The sequence below is a fragment of the Rhopilema esculentum genome, chromosome 21, assembly GCF_057945365.1.
Source record: "Rhopilema esculentum isolate cy_ngs chromosome 21, ASM5794536v1, whole genome shotgun sequence".
Taxonomy (NCBI): Eukaryota; Metazoa; Cnidaria; class Scyphozoa; order Rhizostomeae; family Rhizostomatidae; genus Rhopilema; species Rhopilema esculentum.
In genome coordinates, this window is record NC_142835.1 from 10,329,910 (window position 1) to 10,352,740 (window position 22,831).

General features: G+C 36.1%; 2 protein-coding genes across 2 annotated transcripts; one reads left to right on the forward strand and one right to left on the reverse strand.

Annotated features, from left to right (window-relative positions):
* The first annotated feature begins 836 nt into the window (after nucleotides 1-836).
* Nucleotides 837-3,078, forward strand: LOC135684349 (thimet oligopeptidase). Its single transcript, XM_065199883.2, has one exon. The coding sequence runs from the start codon at nucleotides 864-866 to the stop codon at nucleotides 2,976-2,978; it is 2,115 nt and encodes a 704-aa protein (XP_065055955.2). The 5' UTR covers nucleotides 837-863; the 3' UTR covers nucleotides 2,979-3,078.
* Nucleotides 3,079-5,329: 2,251 nt separating this feature from the next.
* Nucleotides 5,330-22,819, reverse strand: LOC135684348 (tetratricopeptide repeat protein 12). Its single transcript, XM_065199882.2, has 22 exons — nucleotides 22,668-22,819; nucleotides 22,373-22,545; nucleotides 21,104-21,140; nucleotides 19,563-19,762; nucleotides 18,653-18,712; nucleotides 18,019-18,090; nucleotides 17,496-17,556; nucleotides 16,755-16,807; nucleotides 16,116-16,251; nucleotides 15,457-15,526; nucleotides 14,718-14,809; nucleotides 13,705-13,873; nucleotides 12,351-12,443; nucleotides 11,623-11,686; nucleotides 11,077-11,244; nucleotides 10,671-10,775; nucleotides 9,821-9,889; nucleotides 9,471-9,572; nucleotides 8,583-8,679; nucleotides 7,880-7,969; nucleotides 7,245-7,380; nucleotides 5,330-6,739 (listed from the first exon to the last, which is right to left on the reverse strand). Exons 1-22 carry the CDS (start codon nucleotides 22,723-22,725, stop codon nucleotides 6,664-6,666), a joined length of 2,181 nt encoding a protein of 726 aa, XP_065055954.2. The 5' UTR covers nucleotides 22,726-22,819; the 3' UTR covers nucleotides 5,330-6,663.
* Between the last annotated feature and the right edge of the window lie 12 nt (nucleotides 22,820-22,831).

Here is a 22,831-nt window from a genome sequence, read left to right on the forward strand (position 1 = left end):
TCCCCTGAAACCATATCAGATTTGAAAAAAGTGAGAATGCTTTGAAATATATTCATGTTTCATTCTAACTCACTTAAGAGAATCAACGTTTTCAGAACGTTATTTTACCATGTGTCATGTGGTTCATGTTTGATCGATGTCCTGCAAACCCCTTCTAATGGACCTTTTCTAAGGTACCTTTTGCCAGGACTCGCAATGATACATGTCGTGCCGATCATCTTCTGCGCAAGAGGCGCTTAACAGCTAAATGGTTCTTAGCTAATTTTTTTAGAAACTGCAACAACATGGTATCCGGAAGAGGTGAAAAGAATTCAACAACTGGAAAGAGCTTTCAGCTCTAGAAAAACGGTAGAGCGAAGAATGAGTCAAGCAAAGAGCGAACGGGCCCTTTTCATCAATGATCAAACTGGTGGCTATTTTGGAAACTTTTGCCTCCTTTCAAAATCAAGACGACTTTTGCCCTAAAACAGGGATGCTGTGCCCGAGGGTGGGGCTACAGCCCCTAGAAAACCGATTTTTAAAAAAATATCTGAAATCTTGCTATAGTATCGGATTTTTAGAAAAATATTGGCTTGAGCCTCCCCCTTAAAAATCCAGCTCCCGCTATGCCTCGTCCCTTGGTCATAATCATTTAGACTTCTTTGGCCAACTAAAGGTTTTCACGTAACAAACGGGATATTCTTCCCTGTCTATCCCTCCCAGGGTTTCCCTTCCTAGCTACCCCTCCCTAACTGTCCTCCTTGGCTGTCCCTCCCTTGCTGTCATGACTACTCATAACAATCCAAGGATGAAAACGAGCAGCTGATTGGTGCAAGACGCGTCCCAGACCCCAATTAGCTAAACGATGGCTGCCAATTCAATTTATGCGCTTGCACCTGGTGTTGGGATTTGAGAAGGTTAGGCCTTGCAATTCTGTAATCGTGCTGTTGAAAAAGAAAGCTTACAACTCTGTATTCAAGTTAAACTATCTTGCCAAGATGCAATCGAAACAAATTGATGGAATCTCTTTTCAGTGGAATATGAAGAAGGATGATATCGAGAAAGCAACTTTGGAGCTGATCGAGAAGTCAAGGAAGGTTTATGATGCTGTGGGTGGCCTAGATGCCTCAAACGCTACCTACAAAAATGTTGTCGAGACCATGGCTAACAATCAATCAGATTATGACACAAGGCGAAATGTGCTCGACTTTCCCCAGCATGTTTCATCAGATAAAGAGACGAGAGGAGCTTCCACTGATGCTGACAAGAAATTGTCAGATTTTGAAGTTGAAATGAGCATGCGAAAAGATGTCTTCAACAACCTGGTGGCCTGTCTGGAAAAGAACGAATCTATGCCTCCTGAGGGGAAGAGGTTTCTTGAAAAATTGATCAAGTATGGTAAAAGAAATGGACTCCATTTGTCAAGTGAGGTCCAAGGTGAGATCAAAGCTATCAAGAAAAGAATGAGTGATTTATCAATTGATTTCAACAAGAACATAAACGAAGAGAACACTATTCTAGAATTCACTTTGGAAGATTTAAATGGCCTACCTGAAGATTTTATCTCAAGTTTAGATAAAGGTGATGGTGGTAAGCTGCAAGTCACTTTGAAGTATCCCCACTACTTTCCAATCATGAAAAAGGCAAGCAATGCAGAAACCAGGAGAATAATGGAAGCTGCATTCAGTTCTCGCTGCATGAAGGAAAACTCCCCAATCCTCGAGGAGCTGGTTGAGCTTAGGGCAAAGATGGCATCACTCCTTGGCTATCCAACTCATGCTGCTTATATTACAGAAATGAGGATGGCCAAAACTGCAGAGAATGTAGCAAACTTCTTGTCAGAACTTGCACAAAAGTTAGACACCTTAGGAGAAAAAGAAATTAAAGAACTTTTGCAATTAAAGAAAGCAGAATATGAGAAGCATGGCTGGGATTATGATGGAAAGATCAACATGTGGGATTTAAAGTATTACATGCGCATCATTGAAGAAACAAAGTATTCTGTTGATCACAACAAGCTAAAGGAGTATTTCCCAATTGATGTTGTCACTAAAGGACTTCTAGAGATGTATCAAGAACTGCTTTCCTTAGAATTCTGTGAAATAGCCAACCCAGATGTATGGCATGCAGATGTGAAGATGTTTTCTGTTATAGACAAGGATACCAAAGAAGTGATTGGCTACTTCTACCTTGACCTTTTTCCAAGAGAAGGGAAATTCAGTCATGCTGCTTGTTTCGGCATTCAGCCAGGGTGTTTGAAACCTGATGGAAAGAGGCAACTTGCTGTGGCTGCAATGGTTGCTAACTTTCCTAAGCCAGGTGATGACAGGCCATCATTGCTCACTCATGATGAAGTAGAAACCTTTTTCCATGAATTTGGTCATGTCATGCATCAAATTTGTGCGAGAGCAGATTTTGCTTTGTTTAGTGGCACTCATGTAGAGCGCGATTTTGTAGAGGCACCATCACAAATGCTTGAAAACTGGTGCTGGGAAAAAGAGCCAATACAAAGAATGTCAAAACACTTTAAAGATGGCAGTGCAATTCCAGATGAAATTTTAGAAAAGCTTATTAACTCTCGTCTTGCTAATGCTGGAATGTTCAATTTAAGGCAGATAACACTTGGTACCTTTGACCAAGCAATTCACACACGGGAAAAGGCAGATACAATGAAAGTATTTGCTGAAACTGCAGAAAGAATCATGAAAGTTTCCCCATCTGCTGGCACTAACATGTCAGCCTCATTTGGCCATTTAGCTGGAGGGTATGATGCACAGTATTATGGGTACCTTTGGAGTGAAGTTTACTCCATGGATATGTTCCATTCACGGTTCAAAAAAGAGGGCATTATGTCTCCAAAAGTTGGTAGAGATTACAGAGATAAGATTCTAATGCCTGGTGGCAGCATTGATGCCATTGATATGGTAAAGAATTTCTTAGGAAGAGAACCAAGCCAGGATGCTTTCTTGATTAGCAAAGGACTTACACCAAACAATTAAGGCAAAACACTTTTCCATCACTGTATCTATCTGTAAAGTCATGATGTATTTTGTAATTGCCTGGAAATGTTTTTTGGGGTATTGAAACCAACTTAAAGGATTACTTGGATATATGTTTCTGTCCTTTCTGTTGCTCAGCTTAGATGAAAGAATTTATATCACAACAGTGGATTTCTAATTGGATTTTCACAGTAAAAATAATCTTTAAGAAAATTGTATGTTAATTTCAAGATCATATGTGTTCAAATTATGGGTCCAATCTGTGTTCACTGCCAATATTAATTGTTATGCTGCAGAGGACAGCTATTTACCACTTCACCAATATGATTATTAATCATTCAAGTTATGAAAAATCTAGATCTCAAATTTTCTCAGTTATATTTCCATCATTTTGCATGATTTTGTGCCCAAAGACCAGGAAGGGCTAGAGGATGCAATGTCTTATATATTTATTGTTAAATTCATAGGCAGAACTATGAATGAGTGAGGATGTAAATGGGGATTGTATTCATTTATTGCATACATCATCCAAAAAGATATGTTATGACTCTATCTCCTCCTACCCATTGTTTGGTATTATATAAAACCCTAGAGCCCTTTTTTTCTGAATCAAGAAAGTGCCTCAAAATAGAGAATCAAAGTAATGATGTAGCACAGAATTATTTTGAGAATTTATCAATTCTGACCATAAAACCTAGGTAAAAACATTATGAAATAGCTCTAAATGTGCAAAATCAGTTTAATGTGTTACAAAAGGTTGAGATATGGCAGCATAAGCACAGGCTCTTCCCATCAAGCCTCTCTTATTTGGTCTGGTATTGGTTCAAAGCTTTATGAACCAGGCCAGAACAACAGTAATCTGTTAGCAAACTTCAAGTCTTTTATTGGCCATATTTCGCCCAATTTTGAACATAACTTTTTGATGACGTCACACTTCGGTACTCCATTTATGCTAGCAAGAATAGCATGGGTGCAAACGTCACTTTTCGTTGCGAAGGAGAGCCAGGACGAAACTTGTGCTCCGTGTGCCATGTACTCGTGTTCCGTATTACTTCTCCTTCGCAACGGAAAGTAAAGTCTGCACGCAGGCTATAGCAAGAATTACTGAATGTGAAAAAATACTTGCTCATCATTTTTGAAAAAAATATTCTGCATCAATCAAATATATTAAAAGACAGGCGAATAACCATTCAAAGATGAAGGTGTCAAGAGGATGGCATAATTCTTCGAAATCCCAAACTTTTATAGAGTGTTCAACACAGTGACATCAATTGCCCTTACTCAAACCTGAATTTAACCGCCCAAGCCCAACGACATCCTGTTCGCGAAGAGAATATTGTGACTGTTGAAGTTGCGGGATAGGATCTGCTGTATATGCAGGGGACATGTTATTTATTATTTTATAAAACAATGTAAGGCGTCTTCGGAACTTAATGACTCCCAACCTAGCTCAGCGTACAAATTTTCCCGTGAAGTTCCCTCCATGCCCCTGTAACGGCTAGGGCTGCAGAATACTGAACGGACTCTAACTTTTCCATAAAATTTGGTAATATCGTATTTCCGCTAAATAAACACGCTCTAGCCGGAATATGGTAGATAACATCCCCGTAATCGAGATGGGGTCGCACACAGAGCTTGAATAATTCGGTAAGAGTATGTCTGGGCAGATACTTGGAGAGATGTCTCAGCAGGCCAATGCTTTTTCTTGTTTTAGAGATAGCAGATTTAATATGAGCGGAAAAAGTAAGCTTTGAGTCTAGGACAACTCCTAAATGTTTGTGTTCTTCAACTTTCGTCACTGGTATGTTATTAAAAAGAATCATTGGATGTTGAATTTCAATTTTTTTTTAAAATACCAATTCCACAGCTTGTTTGTGTGGATCTGGTTAAATGACATCTTCCAGTTATAGGCCCACTGACTTATCAATTCTAAGTCATGGTTCATGTCGTTGGCAGCTGTATTTGAGTCCTCTACTACGGTAAATAATGAAGCATCATCAGCAAAAAGCTCCAACCAACTCAATTCAGGTGCCTCCATACAATTTACAATAATTTAATAAGCACTCTGTTACCACCTATTGTTACAACCGTGATCCTGGACGCTGGATTGCGATGGCGCTTCTTTGAAAATTGTGTGTAAGAGATAGGAGTGAACACAAATTGAAAGAATAAATTTGGTGTTTTGTTATCACATCAAATTTGCACACTTTTAGTCCAAATCAAAAGTGACCGATCTTGGAATTGAAATCTCCAGCATCTATTAAGTATGAATAAGGAAAGCCCAATCATTTACAATTAATTCCCTATCGATCATAGCCTCAAAGGATGCTGAAACAAACAAACAAATAAAGTGCATTTGGAGATCACCTAAAACAGCTGTACATACTTTGATTTAAACACCATTATGATATTGTTTAGATTATTTGCTGATCGTTTTTACAATAGTTAATATACACAGATTCAGAGTAACGTGTAGCTTCAATAATCGCAAGGCAGATGTATAACTACTGAAATAACATGTTTGCTTTTTCTCAAAGGATGAAAGTCATCGTTTCTGGGTTTTTTTATTGATCCTGGACAGTAATTCAAGATTTCTCTCCTTGGAAACATAACAACCCACCAACATTATTGGTATTTGTTGTAAGTTGTTTTAAGTATAAATCCACGAAAAAGAAGTTGATCAAGGCTGCATTGAAGCATAAGCTAGTATCACGCTTCATTAACGAAATCGCTTCGTTTTAATCACGCTGAGGTTGCACGATAAGGAGTTGTCATAGCCAACCAGGAATACCAATCTCTGTCTTTTTCACCTAACACTATTGATCTTCTGATCTGTAAACAACTTAATTTAGGATCAAAATGAAAGATTTTCTTGCATATCTCAACATTAATCGAAAAACTTGCAGCAAAACCCGATTTTATTGCATTTACACGTTTCGTTCGCTTCGTTTTAACCCCGTTGAGGTTGCACGATAAGGAGTTGTCATAGCCAACCAGAAATATCAATCTCTGTCTTTTTCATCTAACATCTTTGATCTTCTGATCTGTAAACAACTCAATTTAGGATCAAAATGAAAGATTTTCTTGCATATCTCAACATTAATCGAAAAACTTGCAGCAAAAACCGATTTTATTGCATTTACTAAAAACTACCTAAAACACTGTCAATTTACAGGCTACTTACAGAGATAAAAAAAAGTCCATAACACTTGCTTTTGAAATCCTGAAATCTTCTAATCATAACGGCAGTTGATTTATGGAATTACTTCCAAGAAATTAAAAGACTTTAAAATTGTGTGCAGTATAATTTTTTAAGATCTCCCATGTTGAAGCTACGGAAAAAGTTCTTGCGTGTCAGCGAATACTGAATTCCCCATTTATTGCCACCAACGAATGATTATCAAAGAACAAAACCATTGCTGAGGATTTTGACCACGCATTCCACAGCAGCGTCTATCCCCCTTAACTCTCGTCTTCAAAAACGAGCTTTAATACAATACATACATTATATACACTTCCACTGAGTATGTTGCATTGCAATGACCAATCATGGACATCATTTGCCGTCTGAATGTTTAAGAATGCTCCAACCCCTTGCTACATAGAACTGAACATTATCTTTGGACACTCAGGATATACGACGTTCAAGAAGGAGAACTGCATATTGAACATAGTCTTGGACATTCTACGTCAGCTTGTTTGCTTTCAGTACTTCATGTAAAATTTCTAGCCCGTGCAGCTCTCTTAGCCTTTCAAGATGTCTAAAGATGAAAAGGATAACTGAAAAGCTTGCTCACGATACAAAATTGCAAAAAATCTCAAAAATTACAGAAATTGCTAGCACAGTCATTTATTTAACGTATTTAAAATTGCTAACATGCTAAGACATAAAGTTTTTAAGCCTAAATTTTGACAAAGCAATGAAAATTAGCCAATATAAACCATCTCAGCTTCTATTGCTCTTGATGTAAACCCTACACGCTTCAAAATGTTGCTTCAAAGCAGTCCAAAGGACTTTGATGTGGCGTTTTCACCCATAAGGAGGAGACCAAGGAAACTCGTTCTGGCTGCAATGGGATTTCAGGTTTATAAAAGACCAGGACTGTTCCTCTATAATTCACTCTAATGACAATACAAGTATGCAGCACTTGACAATGATTTTGTACCACCTTAGGTTTTGAACAATAGTAGCGTAGCTGTTGGTTTACCTGCTAGAGAGGAACTGTTCTTCTTAAAAATATAACATGCAAGAAAATATACACATACCTGTGATGTGAAGTGGCCAGTTTTCCTATAGCAATAGCAGCGTTGTGCCTAACCGTATTTGCATAGCTTTCCTTAGTAGCAACCCTCAGAAGGTCTTGGATAACATCAGTTGATGCTAATTTTACGGATACATTTGCTGAAGAAATAGACAAAAACACAAATAAGAGCAGAATGCATCTTTGGCCCTTTAAGAACTACATTCCATGAAATTCATGTTAGTATTCAATTGACGATATTTATCTAGAGAGCAATATTACTGTAGCAAAGCGAGACTTTAATTTAAGAATTTAAATATTACATACTATTTATAGTAAGTTTGCTATGAGAATACAGCGAGGAAAGACATCAGATCTTTCCCCTTTATCCTCTTTCCTCTCTATTAGAAAAATTTCCTTTTTATCTTCTCAAGTGTCTTTGTTTGAATGAATAATTAAATGTTCAAGGTACGTCAGAACACTGTTATGTAAACACATTCGCTTCATCATTTGATATTGCAAAACTATTACATTCAAACTCGATTTCATCGATCTTTCTGTAGACCTTTTCTATAGATTTACTTCATACTGCATGCAAATTTTGAGCGGATGTTCATAATAAGGACATGTTTTAAGAAAATATGGAAACTTTGCACATACGATCACTTGCCAAGTTGCCCAGGGTAAGAGCTGCATTTCCGCAGGCTGTTTCTGCGTCGGAGTTGAGAAGTTCAATAAGGTTTTCAAGAGCTGCAAACAAATGAAAAGATAGTTACGTGTTTGGTGAAGCTTAAGTTAGAAAAACTCAGAGAGGTGGTGAGACTCTTATTCTGTGAAGAATATAAGATGTTCTGAAGAAAGGCTTCTGATTTCCGAAAGCACCCTCCAAGAACAAAGAACTGGAAAATTTCAAAACAATAGGTTTTCAGGTGATGCACGTTGACTTCGAAAGGTTTACGAAAGCTTTCTTTGTCCTAGTAAAATCTTCGAGCGAGCTCTTAAAAAAGTATTGGAATAGATAACTTGGAGGTTTCGAGGCATATAAACAGCAAGAACATGCTCCTATTGAGAGCTTTTCAGAATAATTCAAATGATACATCAAGTGGAAAATGCTGCAAATGCCTCTTAAAAAAGGCAAAAAAGTGCTTAAAATACACACAAAGTGAGACATATATATATGGAATAAAAAGAAGGCTCCATCTTTAATCATGCATACTACGTTCCCAAGGAACAGAATGTCTTTGTGAAATGAGAATTGACACCCAATGATATTTTGAAAGAATAACGCAGAAATCAAGTTTGTTACCCTCTTGCAAGATTGCAAAGTAGATCTAAAAACACAGAATAATCTGCGGATGGATACCTTTATCATCCAAAAAGCACGAGGCTAAATCAGATTGGTAAGGTGAGCAGAGAGCAATGCATTTGATAATGTAATTCTTTGCATCTCCATTTTGTCCCTGAAAAAGAACATTTCAGATAATTGTAGCTCGACAATAACATACATTTTCGTTTGCATTGTAGGGATCCAGAACATGTGACATCAGCAAGACCGAAAAGCATTGTACCGAAATACTGGAACCTATACAATACTCTGCTGCTTGAGCGATAGAAATTCTCGTAAGAAATTGCTTGATAAACTAGCACGGCCAATTTTCGGCAATAGAGCAGAAGCCTAGGCTTATTTAAAAAATTGTAAATAATATTACACTTGCCTATACCAGAAGCTGGCTCTAATCCACAACTCCAAGAACACGCTCATTCTTTTTAGACAAGAACGGTGATTGAGCGAATATGTGCAAGGGCAGACAAATACAAGTCAAGTTTTTACTCTAGTTGTTTTTCAGAAGGAAAATCTTAACCCAGAAAAACGAATCGCAACTTTTGTTGGTACCTTAAAGACAAAATTGAACCAGATTGTATGTTCCATTTCAAAACAGGATTTTGGTATTCACGGCCCAAAAGGATTTACTGCTCTCCCACAGCTTCGCAGGAAAACTAGATTTCGCCGAATCACCAAAGATATTTTCTTAAATCACTTCTCTACTTAGGTTATCATCGCTCCAAAAATTTCCCAACAACCATGTCACACAACTATTATAATGAACCCTTTCGTCTCTTCTCTCTTTCAGATCTCCTCTGACCTCAGACGTCAAGTCCAGTTTGATGGTTGCTTAAATCAATAAAACATGATGAAATAAGAAGTGTTCATATTTTAGTAAAATTGATCAAAGTAGATATGAAAACCAACCTTTAGTACTGTAATAAAACTTTTGAAATAAGAATTCTTCAAATTATGATGAACCAAATCTGAACATGATGTCGATAAACGGTTTATTACCCCTGCAGATCTCTGTAAGAAAAAACAGTATCATTGTACCAGAGTGGTTTTTCTGCACTTTTTACAATACTGAACCATATTAATGAGTCTTTCTGAAGGAATTGCCGCAACTCTCTTGATGTTTTCCATCTACGTTCAACAATTCAAAACAAATCAACGACTTTCACACTAATTAATTAATTTTTTTGCAAAATTTCATTCTCAGCGTACAAATATAAAGCATAGCAAGTCAGAGGTTCTAGAGTAATCAATGCAAATACCTGAACGATCTCGGAATGCTGGCTAGTGAGAAGACGACAGCAGCAGTCATTAATCTGTTTTGTTTCTTCCTAAAAGAAGCAATGGTTGCTCTGTGATGCCTATTTTGGCACGAAAGAACTCAAGATAAAAGTATATTAGTTCAGAACATAGCACGAGTTCAGCTTTTCAATCGAGCGCGTTGAACGTTACAATACGACTTTTGATGACATAGTAGCCTTTCCTAAGAACCCGTTTAACGCACAACCAACATTGGCTCCCAAGGAACACAGGATGACGAAACAAACCCATAGCATTTTGGCAAAGCTTAGTCAGGGTCGTCATTATGAAAGGGGGAGGGGGACAACCTTTCGTCATTATCAATCTTTTCATCATCTGGAGAAAGTTCAACCAGTTCTTTGCCATCTAGGAGTCCTTAGTTTGAACTTTTCCATACTTGTGGGCAAATAAAGGATGTCTCGACACTAATACCTTCGTTGCACTGGTTAACAACTCTTACAGTAAACAAGTATTTAATGACGGTTGAAACATCGGTTCGTCAGTATTTAATGACGGTTAAAACTCAAAACCTGATGTTGTTATTCTCTGCAAAGAGGCATCTTGCATTTCATGATCCTTAGAAGCTTTCACGCAGCTTAATCATGGGTCAGTGTATTCAATTCTACAAATTCATGCACTATCTCAAACTGTACCATCACCACCACATTATAAAAAAACAGATAGTAATTTTTGTCAGTGACTTTTGAAAAACGATACCTAAAGTGTAAGGCGTTAAAAAATTCCTAACTATACAGGGAATAAATACTTTTCAAGAATATTAAAGTGCAAAATTATTTCAATAAAAGGACTCACAAGGCTGAGGGTCTGATCAGCAAGGCTGATATTCATTATCAAGCCAAGCAGTGAAAATATCACATCACGTCTTTCATCGTCATCTAGATGTTCTTCACATGATACCTATCAGAATCGTTAATACGAAATGATATAGCAACCTTTTTGATTGATTCTAAGGTCTAAGGAAAACTATAACGCAATGGCTGCAGAAACGTGATCACTTAACACGAGAAAAGCAAAACCCACAAGGATAGAGTTTTGCGGCCGTCTGATAAACGTTTACCATTTAAGGCTCACATAAGTAATGCTGATGTATCAAAGCACAAATATACCGTAATATGACCAATTTACACCACGCTACAGGCATTATCTGTTGTTTGCTAGAGTCCTACAAGCATAAATATACTGCAAAGCATGTGCTCACGAGAAATTCGCCACTTTTCTGCCATAAATCTTTGTTCATCGCAAGTTTCCTTCGAGTTATCGCGTCCTTTGACAAGTTAGTGATTGTGGAAATACCCTTGGATACCAAAGACAAAAGAGAATCAGACAGTGGCTTCTGTGATTCATTCGGCATGCTACTGAGAATTCCCTGCAATATAAAGAATAAGGACAATTAGCAAGGCATCAACAATAGTACGAGGCTACATGCTCTTCGGAAAACTTCTATCATTAAAGATTTATTGTTAACAGTGAGCCAGTGCGCTACACAAGCATCCCATAATGCATTTTTAGACAGTTTAAAATCAATTTTGGTTAATCCGTAGAAGTTCACTGCCATTGTTTGGATCGTCGCCACGCTCGCAAAGGCCCATTGTTAGCAATGAGTCTTCAACTTCTATTTGCCATCTACCATTACTAATATATCTTAACCGGTATGACGATGTTCATTGTCAAATAGGATTTGAGTCAAAAATAAAGTGTCTTTTAAGTACCAAAAATTAAATGAAGACAAAAGTATTCGACCTACCATCATTGGCACGACAAAGTTGGAAAATTTTTCACAGATTTTAGCTGACATCTCCTCTGGTAGCCTAAAAATGTAGTGTGAAGTGTTTACAGCCCTTGGTAAATAACTATTTACAGTGAAATGCAGAGTTAAACAATATTTTATCTTGAAATTTGAATGCAGATTGAATTCTACAACCTATGAACAAGAATCCAAAAATTTGTCTTGTTTGCAAATCCCCAAATGTGCATCAGCGTAACAAGGTAAATAAAACGCTTGAAGGCTAGATGTTGGTATGTGCAACACAAACAATTGTGTAGAATATCGACGCTCTTTATGCATTTAGTTACCAAGACTGTTTGAAATCGTTTCAAACATATGGAAATTGGAAATACCTACTCTCTTGTCAATTAAACATGGAATGTCAAGAAACATTGACATGAATAATACCAAGGTAAAAAAATTGAACTTTTATTTTATCTTGATAATACTATGATTGTCGTCATTTGTCTCATCCTGTAAATCCGGTATACTGTGAATAACCGCAATATTTTTACCTGGCTGGGTCAATGAAACCATTACACAGTGAATCCGGTATAATGCAAATAGGGTCCTACATGCAAGGTCGTTATTGTAAGTTCCAATTGTTGAATAAAGATGTTTGACGTAGTGATACTCAAGCAGTTTTCTAGGCAAAATAATGTGAGCCAGTGATATGTGGGCGATAAAATTCTGAAATAATGACATACTTATCACAGAGGGCCAAATTGTTGATTGCACCAATGGCTACCATGGACGTTTCATCGTTCGCAGTTAATATTGAAAGCAACTCATCTAGAATACTTGAAAAGAAAAAGCCGCATTTTATTAAAGAAAATCATTACGCATAATGTATTTTCTCCATAATCTCCTTAATTTGTAAATCTCCTTGCTACTTACTGGTAGTTAGCAATTAAATAAAATACCCCTCTGTAAAATGATCTACACCCAAATCTACAACATTAGCAAGATGTAGGCAAAATAGTTCGTTTTCTCTCTAAAACTATCCAAAATATGAGGGGTAAGCGGTTGTTGATTCGTCAAAAACAAAGAACAAATCACGCGTCGTTCTTGCTCTCAAGCTACTTTTAATCCGCATCTGGACATCAATTTCTGCTTACCTTTAGTCATTTTTTAACGTTTATTCTTTGAGGAGTGTCGATTTTATACTCATATACTAAAAGTACTCTAGTATGCTGTGTTTTCGCTTTTCCACGCAATTCTCAAATTATGCGGTACCAGAGGTCTACTTGGTTAATTCCAGCCGAGAATAACTCTGTCATAAATGGCTGAACAAAAAAAAGCTGGTGTGAATAGAAACTGATAGTTTTTTTGCGGTACAGAATTTGAAAATGGCTTTGAAAAAAGCAAACATTTTACAACATACTTAAAGCTTTTTCGTCTGACACTCCTCAGAGCATAAAACGTCAGAATAGGTTCCGAAAAAACACGATGGGAAAATATATACCCAGTTGTGGATCGAAATAGGCCAATCAGAAAAACGCAAGCACAAGACCGGTATAGTTGACCAATCAGTGCCGCGAGCCTAAAGAAAAAATTACCAATGGAGTCCAAGAGAGAAAACGAACTCCTTTTGTCTACACAATGGCGGCTTTTTCGTTTTTATGTAGATTGACTCCAAAACTGCTAGATGGAAGGACGACCGGGCTCTGCCAATTATCCGAAACATGTCGTCATTATAGAGTTTTGCACAATCTGGGTTGTCTAAAAGATGTTGACCAATGGCAGAATCACTTGTTTTAACAGTGTTTCTAGACCTACAAGATCGAGGAGGCTGTTCTCTTTGAGGGGCAGTTTTGTTTCGTATGTTGGAAGGAACATGCTGTTTTATCCTGATTGGTCAACTATACCGGTCTTGTGCTTGCGTTTTTCTGATTGGCCTATTTCGATCCACAACTGGGTATATATTTTTCCATCGTGTTTTTTCGGAACCTATTCTGACGTTTTATGCTCTGAGGAGTGTCAGACGAAAAAGCTTTAAGTATGTTGTAAAATGTTTGCTTTTTTCAAAGCCATTTTCAGAAACTGATAGATATAACCCACCACATGCTCTCTCCCCCTTGCAGAATTAACTCTCTTCCAACTGCAAGCTGGGAAATATTGTGAATCAAGCACACAGTAGCAGCCCGAATTCTTGAAGGCAAGTCTGGTTTGATGAACTTTTGCAAGTATGAATGGAATGAAGGGCTTAAAAGTTCTTCAGTGTTTTCAGCTAAAAACAAGCAAAATTTAAAATCAATGTCAAAATTTTGGCGGAAAATGTAAGAAATATATAGAAAAAATAAGGTAAGTATAACAGGTCCAGAAACTTGAAATAAATCTCATTCGAAAGTATAGCATCGTGATATAGGTACAATAACTGCCAAAGGACTTGGAACTTTAATGTCAGTTCTCAAAGGTAAAATCAGCAATTCTCCTCTTCCCCTAAGTATAATGCCGATTTCCTTAAAAAAAAGAAGAAGGTTATGAAGCTTGTGTGATATTTTTCTAAACTATCAACATTGTTTTGGGGGAAGGGGCCTGGAAGTGAAAGTATTGGGGGAATATGAAAAATGGAAAAGCACAGTGCAGTGTTGGGCGTTCCAAGAAATTTTGGCAGTGATAATATTGCCAGAAATCAGGTCCAAGAACATCAAGCATGGACCTGATTGGTCATGTCATGAAATCGTTGACATGTTGATTCATCAATTAGTAGAAAAAATCACCATTAAGGTTCCAATAAATGGTGTTTTATTTACTAAAAGAAAAGGCCTTAAATATTACTCGTACATACATAGCCACAGGTTGTCTTTAGACTGAAAAGCAGATTCATCAGGAGGCGTCCCTTGGAAAGACAAATAGAAAATGATATCTAGAAAAACCCTAAGACGATGGGGGCCTTTGAAAGCTTTTCCAGTCTTTTATATCTTTGAGATAAATTTTGGGAATGCCTCTTGGAAAGAACTTACATCTAAGCTGTGAGATGTGTCATTATCTTGTGGGCCTGTTTTTCTCTTACCTTTGGGCAGTGCAATTAAATGACAAATGGTTATCAACCTTTACAATTAGAACTTTACCATTGTCAATGCAGACATGAGAAAGCAAATTCAGTATCTCGAATACACAGGATTGCTCGTCCTCTTTGAATTCACTTGTGCTCTTTAAAAGCCTAAAAGCGAATTCACGAAACTTTCACTGATATCATTGCTATTACCGTTCGACTGGCATTTAGCTGAAGAATTAATAATGAATAATTATGATGCATTGTTATAACTCAGGAAATCACAAAGAATGAAAATATATTATCTATTGTCAAAATAAATTACGGCGACCACCGAAGAGGTGACAGGCTGTAGAAGGACTACCTATTTCTGGTGCATCATATACTGTGACCCTAAAAAGAGGTAGCAAGGAATGGCATGCATGGGTTGCCTGTGATAAACCTAATAGAAATTGGTTGGAACCATTTGATCATGAAAACCTAGGCTGTTAATCGGTGTCTGAAATATCAACTTACGAATTCATGAAAAGCCTACAAAAGTTCTAGAGATCAGGTTAATATATCATTGTACGATTTTATTTTTAGATTTTAAACCTTGTGTTCATCGAGAGTCATTTTTTACTAAAATTGCAATGAAAGCTTCCCCAGCAATGGAAATTAAAAGGAAATTAAAAGGAATAATCTCAACCTAGCAAGGAATACACAATAGTCACGTATCTCTATACTTCTACACGAATGTTCTAATCCAAGAGAAGACATTAAACAAGAAGGATCACAATGTTTATTGAAATTCAGAGTAGATAACACATACGTACTTGCTTATTGTTGGATTCTCCGCAATGATCTTGAATCCTCCACAAGTACGAAACAAAGTTCGGTATACTTCTGTAAAAAAAATAAGACTTTTCCTGTTTAGTTTGGCTTATGAATCACGCAAGGGAGAAAAAGTACGGGAAATGACCTTAAATGTATCGAATTTCTTATGAATGAAAGAAAGGGAAAATGGGAAGAAACGGTAAACGAGTGGAAAAGAAAAAGGCTACACCAGGCCCCACACCACCGGGGGGCCGGGGTCGCCAGGCCTCCTCCTCCCACTTTTTTGCGAGGCAAATAGTTTTAAAGCGGCAGTAAAAGGGGAAAGAAGCCTTGGCCTCACTTTTAAATTCGTGGCGGGGGCCCTGTAAACGATGGAAAGGTGACAATGGACAAACAGCATTTAGACCCCTTCTACTTGTTAGCTTAAAGAATTTGAACTCCGAATCAAATTTTCATTAGTTCCAAACAATATAAATCAAAACAATTTCTAGCGTGTGCCAGTTCTCTAAAAAAAACACTCACGATGATTATAAACATATTCAATCATTTGGGTCTAGCATTGAAAAAGTCATGCGTCCTCAGCAAGAAGTAGAAATCCACCGTTATCTTCCATGTCATGTAATTTTGCAACGTTCGTGCAGTCTCCTAAATAACATACCTTCGTCGCAAATCTTTTTCAGCTCTTCTAGTTTCTTACAGAGATCAGAAATAGAAAGGCCTCCTTTCCTTAACCGGCTGACAGTGTCTGTCATTATCTGAGCACGATCATCGCCCGAAATTTTTAAATTCTCGCTCTGAAACACAGACAACAGAAAAAATATTATGACAAGCACGCTTACAGATACGGCATTTATTATCTAATTATAATCTCTAAAACTAAAGCTGGTCAATAAAATTTTCAAAACTTAGATTATGATTTATTCAGTTACACCCGAAAGTCTAAACCGCTTAAAAATCATTGCCGCGACAAGACCGTTGGGATAAAATTCATATACAGTTTTTTAAAAATTTTTGGCAAAGATTCAGTTTCAGAAAGAATAGAGCAAGGCGAGTATTCAATAATTAGTAAACAATCAGCCATCAAATATTTGAAACAGAGTACAAACTCTAAAGGTAAAACGAAGCAACTTGTAGTAAAGATAAATGAACTTATATAAAACAATAAATAATCTGGGTTAAAGACACAAAAGTTAATATCAAAGGCGAAAGAGCTCCTTTTGGATATCTTATTTGATTATCCTTATTTGATTGTAAAAACAAAAATCTTATAGTCAGTAACAGGTAACATAAAACTCACTTTCTGTTCTCTGTTAGATATTTCTCGCCTTTTCTCTACCTCTTCTATGTAATCTAAGTGAAAAAAATACCACTTAAGCATCAAAGATGCAAATAGAGAGCTTGAAAGCTTGTAAAGAACAATCAATTGAACTTGGTCCCAAATTTAGAAGAGTTTCCCTTTCCTGACTCCAATAGTTTTAATAGCTACTAATGTTAAGAAGGGGCCTGGTAATAAGTTCCCAACACAAATTTGATGAATAAAATTTGAAAAAAGTAAACTTGATTAACATTTCGGCTCAGTATACGAGGCTTTTCACTATGAAGAAGCCCGTGTGCCGGTCTGTTAGCTTCAATTTATTCTCAAACTTTGGTTTTTCAAATCAAATTGGATTTATTTACATTTGACTGTCCTTCGTCGTTTTGCGTTGTTCCTGCCTAATGCTAATTATTAAATTTTGCTGCAAGATTCTTAAAATCCGGTGGACGACCTCCAGCATCTTTCCATATTACATTTCATCAAATCTTCCGAAAGCATTGCGTAGAACAATGGTGACGAGACTGTCCTTGATGACGAGCCTCTCTTTGATGACGAGCTTTTCTACAGTGTTGGTTTGAAGTTACTCTTATTTCTAATGATGATTAGTTTCTCGACACTGTTATGCATATATCCAGGATTTGTATAACGGCAATTACAACGACTCAGAAATAGCATGGTTTACTGAATAAAATTACATATAATATACCATAAACAATATCTAACCTCGAACCAGTTTAGCGTATTTCTTATCAATTTTAGTAGCATGCTCGAAGCTTTTGATCGCCTAATGAAAAAAGAGATAAATTAGAGGTTTTATCGAGATTTTTATCAAGTACCTACTATAAACGACTTTGTCTCTATACTTTTTAGTTTATCGCTAAAAAGTTGATTAGCTGCTTAGGTGATTAGCTACAATAATTCAAATGTTCACCTTGTACGGTGGTAACCAGCAAGAAATAAAGACAAGAAAAAGGTGAAACTGATTAAATAATTAATTTTAACTAATAAATTAGTATAACTAAGTAAATAAGCTTAAATTTCAGAATTGTGAGGAGAGAAGTTTCCCGATAAACGGAAAATTCAAGAGGCAAATGGCAGAAAAGTGTCTTCTGGAAATTAACAACAAAATGCTTTATAGACATTGAAATTAAACATTGAAAAATCAATTCTGATGCGAATAAAGGCATAATTTTCGTATTCATATTTTACCTGCACAAAAAGAAAAAATGCAAAAATATGATATTACCTCGTCAAATTTTTCAAGATTTTGTAGTGCTCTTCCCTGGTGTATATAAGCTTTAACGCATTTTGAATCAATCTGGAGATTTAAAATAACAAACACTTAATTAATTGCTATCAGTACAGTTAAGGGTAAAAATTGCCATCAGTACAGTAATCGCATAGAGTTTTGGTTTTCAAAGCCAAACGGACAATAAAAAGCGAAATGATTTTAAACTGATGTAAAAATTCAAGTAAAATTCTTTGACCAGCATCATTTAAAATCTCTACTTCTGGGGCCTAATAATACGGGGCACTTGGTTAAAAAACTCGTACGACCTTTTTGTATGTGTCATAAAGTCACACAATTTACTATTTAGTGAGAAATTGTTGCGATTTAGGCTTGGACGCTTGAGCAAAATGAACAAAATACTTCTAGAAAACACAATTGCAGACATTAACTAAACTATCCACAGAAAAAATAAGAGAAATAAGAATAAAATAAGACAACATAATGAGAAAATTGAAATGGTTAAGCAGCTCAGTTTTCAGTTTCAGTTCTCAGTTAAATAAAGAAACAAATGTGTAAAAGACAATAAAATAATAAATTTGCCACGAAAGAATAGTTTTCGATCCTTGCCGATGAAAAACAAAATGCCAACCTTCTGCGCCACACGACAATCATCTAGGGCCAACTCATGATTTCCAATGTGAATATACGCCTAAAAAATAAATTTTAGTTTGTTTTCAGTCATACCTTTATCTAACAAAAAGTAAACAACAAGTCTTAAAAGATTTGATTGAAACTGTAAAATTTTAAAGAAAGAGACTAGGCTTTTGTTTAACGGGAGTTCTTGAAAAATATTTGCATTTTTCAATTCAAATAACAAGAAACTCTTAGCACAAAGCGACCTCCTGAACTGGGTCCAAATGACCTCTTTTATCTAAGGAAGTTTTAGTTATCTAAACTCGTTGCTTTGTAACATTTTATTTAAAGCTTTTTCTACAAGAAAATAAATAAAGACATTTACTACGCAAAACAAATCTTTACTGTTTTGGAAAAGGCATTTTATGTTGTTTTCCATGCTCCAACTATCTGAACATACTAAAACTGGCATACGAAAATTGAAGTTACCCGTTAACGCCTCATTTTAAAATGTAGACGAGTTCAAGGCGAAATTCAATAAAATTATGTTACGGTAAAGGTAAAAATATTCTAAAAATGTAATTTTGAATTTTATCAAGATTTGCTCTATAAATTAATATCTGAGTCCATTACTTTCTGAAATTTCCCTGCTAATGTTTTCATCATAGAAATTCGCGGTTTCTAAAAAGATTTGTTTGCCAAAGAGATCTTTTACAAATAGCATAGCTGATTGCTAATTATCCCACAAGGCGTGAGCACCAGAGGTTCCTTATAAATCGTCCTTTTTCCAACTAAAGCATTTACAGCCCTGCCCAAAGGTCATTGAAAACCAGGCAACAAACTATGCAATAAAACAGCAATAGCTATTACATCAGCTGTAATTAATAAAAATAAATGATTCAACAGAAGGAAAAGGAAAGTCATACTTGAGCTCTGTTCGTATAGAAAACTGCATTATCTTTCACAATTCCAATCGCCTCTGTGTAGTACTTCACGGAATCGGTGTATTCCTTTCCTTTAAAGGCTTTATTCCCTCTTTCTTTTAGTTCATTTGCTTTTTTGTTATTCTCCTCCTTTCTATTCCTTCGTTCAGCTGCATCCTTTTCAACTCTCTTCATAAATTCCTCTAGAATGAAATTAGAGATAAAATCAGTGAAATCGCAGGAGACAAAATAACTTTAAATCATTATCAGCGGTAAGAAGGGTAAGAAGAAAAGCTTCTCATTTCATGGATTCTTTGTTTGTTAACAGTTGGGTAGTGACAGAAAGCGCTTGTTCAGTATATTTAACAAAATAATAAACAAAGATTCTACAATTGTACTTGACTAGAAACAGACAAAGAAACCCGAAATTTACCATATAATAGACTTCATGGTACTAAAAGCAAGGAATACAAACTGGGTTCATTAAACTGTACAGATCCACACTGAGATAGTTTTGGAGATGAGATGTTAATGTACAGTGTCAGGTAATCAATGCAAATATTGGGAAACAAGTAAGGATGCAGAGTGAGATTGATAGACTTGTAAAAAACAGAAAAAATTATTTGAATGGAGAGGTGGCAAGTGTAAAATGATCAGGGGTGCCTACACCTGGAAGGCTGGAGGGGCAGTTTTTCCTCCTGCCCTCTTTGAGGAGGGGCAGAGGCGGCAAGAAGTGCCCCAAAATATAAGAAGATGATAACTGATGACTGCTTTGACCACTCTCGTTATGTAAATTTCTATCAGAAGATATTAGAAAAATGATAAAACCAGAACAAAAACGCAAAGGTTGAAAAGGTTGTCTGTGACAAGTTGGGTAAAAAGAAGGAGAACAGCAAAGACAATAGTAGATTAACAAAATTCTTGTTTCCTCAGAAGAACTCCAGAAATCAAAGAAGAATAAATTGGTATTAAAACTTAGCAGGCTATCAAAGTTTTACAACCAGCCCATATATAACAGTCATGAGTTTCATAAATCCAAATATTGTGTAAAGTGACAAAGTCAGGTGCCCCTGAATATGACCCAGGCATCGCACAGCCATTGGGCTAGCAGGGGCTATAGCCCCCCCTCCTTTTTTTTAATAACAACTTAGAAACTTTTTTTGGGAAGTTTGCTCTAATGCAAATATGGATAATTTACTACTATGTAGTAGCAGTTCTTCTTGACTGGGGACCCGGTTTGTGCAGTTCCTGAAATGGCCTTGGCAAGCACCATTCCAGGAACAGTAGAAGGCAACAGAAGAAGAGAAAGTCCAAAAAGGTGATGGGTCACATAATTAAGCTGATTAGTATAGTAGCAACAGAGTGAATCCAATAATAAAGAAAAGGGGACTTGGGAGAATGTTCATGGAATATCATACAAGCACTGATCGTCAGATGACAATAGCTGATTTTCATTTTTTTTTAATTCAGACTAATTCAGATAAATTAGGTAACCCTTTACAGTTCTATTATTTTATGATGCAAAGTCTGATGAAAGGACTTACCAGGTGAGACTGATTCTTTATCAAACTTTAAGCCATCCTTGAAAAAATAATATAATTGTTCTCAGATTTTCTTAAATAGATTCAAAATCTAAGAACCACAGGTAAAATTTAAAAATGAAGTGAATACTGGAACAAAAAGCTTTCCTGCAAAAAGATCTTAAATATGTAAACTATATACTTTTTGTTTTTGTCCTCTTTTCTCAAAACAGCAATTTAATTTCTTATATCGTTGCTCAAAAATTTTTTATTGTTTGTGAAAAGCACCAAGAAATATGCAACTTTAGTCATCCATATGAAAGAACTCACCAAAATATTGTTGGTGACCAATCAAGAAAAATTTTTGATTCGAAAATACTATGTTGAGTAGCACCAAGATCTAATTATTGCTTAAATTTTCTTTAATAGAAATGGAAAAACTTGAAAGAAAAACGATATGGAATCCTGCTCTTGTTTCAATGATTGCCTTACACCAGGCCTTTCTTCTGAGTATAAAATGCACCAACAATGGAATTGACATGTGCAATCGGTTCATACCAGACTCCTCTCATCACAAGTCTTGCATGCAACTTCAAAAATTGACACACTATGCGATTTGATAGAAAACCAAAAAGGATAGTAAAAACTTTTGGGTGTAGTGTTTAAATAACATTGACAGATTATGCACATTTGAGAAAGTCTCAATTCTGGCTTATACTTAACACAACAGATTAAACTGTGCTATGTGAGACAATTACAGGTGGGATAGAAAATTCCGTAAAATATTTGCTGTTGTGATATAACTTGTCAATCTTGTTTTTGAAAATATTTAATGATTTTGATGTAATGATGTCATAAGAGGGAGACCATTCCAATAGTCTGTTACTCTCAAGCTGAAGAACTGTTTACTAATGGTAGTATTAAATCCTTGTTTCTTCAACTTCTGACTGTTTCTTCTCGTATGTGATTCTTTTTCCAATGATAGTAGAGTATCAATGTTTACTGCATACATCTGGTTCATGAATTTGAAGGTTTCAATGAGGTCACCTCTCAATCTCCTGTACACTTAACTTGGGCGCTTAAGTGCCCTAATTTGGGCAAGATTCGTAATCATAATATACTTTACTAAACATACAATGCAAAACAACAAAGTTACAAATAACAAAAGATACAGTAAGATACAAAATACCGAACTAATTAATCAGTAGTATAAAAGAAATAAAATGAAAAACAACTTGGATTATCCACCATGAAAACAAATTAATCTTGATGAACAAATGAAATAAAGCTTACGTGATCTAGTTTTGATGAGGATTCTTCTTCATATTTAGTGATATGTGTCTTTTCAAAGCCATATGTAGTAGAGGTTTTAACATTTTCGTGCTTCCCAAGAAATTTATCTGCCTCTTTTGCAGCCTGCTGCTCTAGATTTGAGTCGCCAGATGCCAAATCCTTGATCAATGATTCTAGAAAATAAACAGCTTTGTTGCAGTTATTTAACTGATTATATCTAGCACCTGGTAAGTTTGAAATTCTCTAGCGTTATGTTCAAAACAGAAATATGTGGTAAAATCAAAGCTGCTCTTACCAACTTGATCTACTTTCTCCAAAAATTTTCCAATTTCTTTCTCGTTGAATTCCGCCATTTTGTTGCTATATGCTACTTTTACCTCGAATTCAATTGTGACTCGTTTTCAATGTAAGATGGCAGCATAGCGAAACGTGATCGATTCGCTGTATCTGTACGCACGA

Excerpts from the sequence above, each read along its gene's own strand:
- LOC135684349 (XM_065199883.2), top strand. The coding sequence starts at position 864 with ATGCGCTTGCACCTGGTGTTGGGATTTGAGAAGGTTAGGCCTTGCAAT.
- LOC135684348 (XM_065199882.2), bottom strand. The coding sequence starts at position 22,725 with ATGGCGGAATTCAACGAGAAAGAAATTGGAAAATTTTTGGAGAAAGTA. Across the intron at positions 21,141-22,372 it reads CCTCATCAAAACTAGATCAC|GATGGCTTAAAGTTTGATAA; the intron begins GTAAGCTTTATT and ends TATTTTTTCAAG. Across the intron at positions 6,740-7,244 it reads CTGGCCACTTCACATCACAG|ACATCTTGAAAGGCTAAGAG; the intron begins GTATGTGTATAT and ends TTTCATCTTTAG.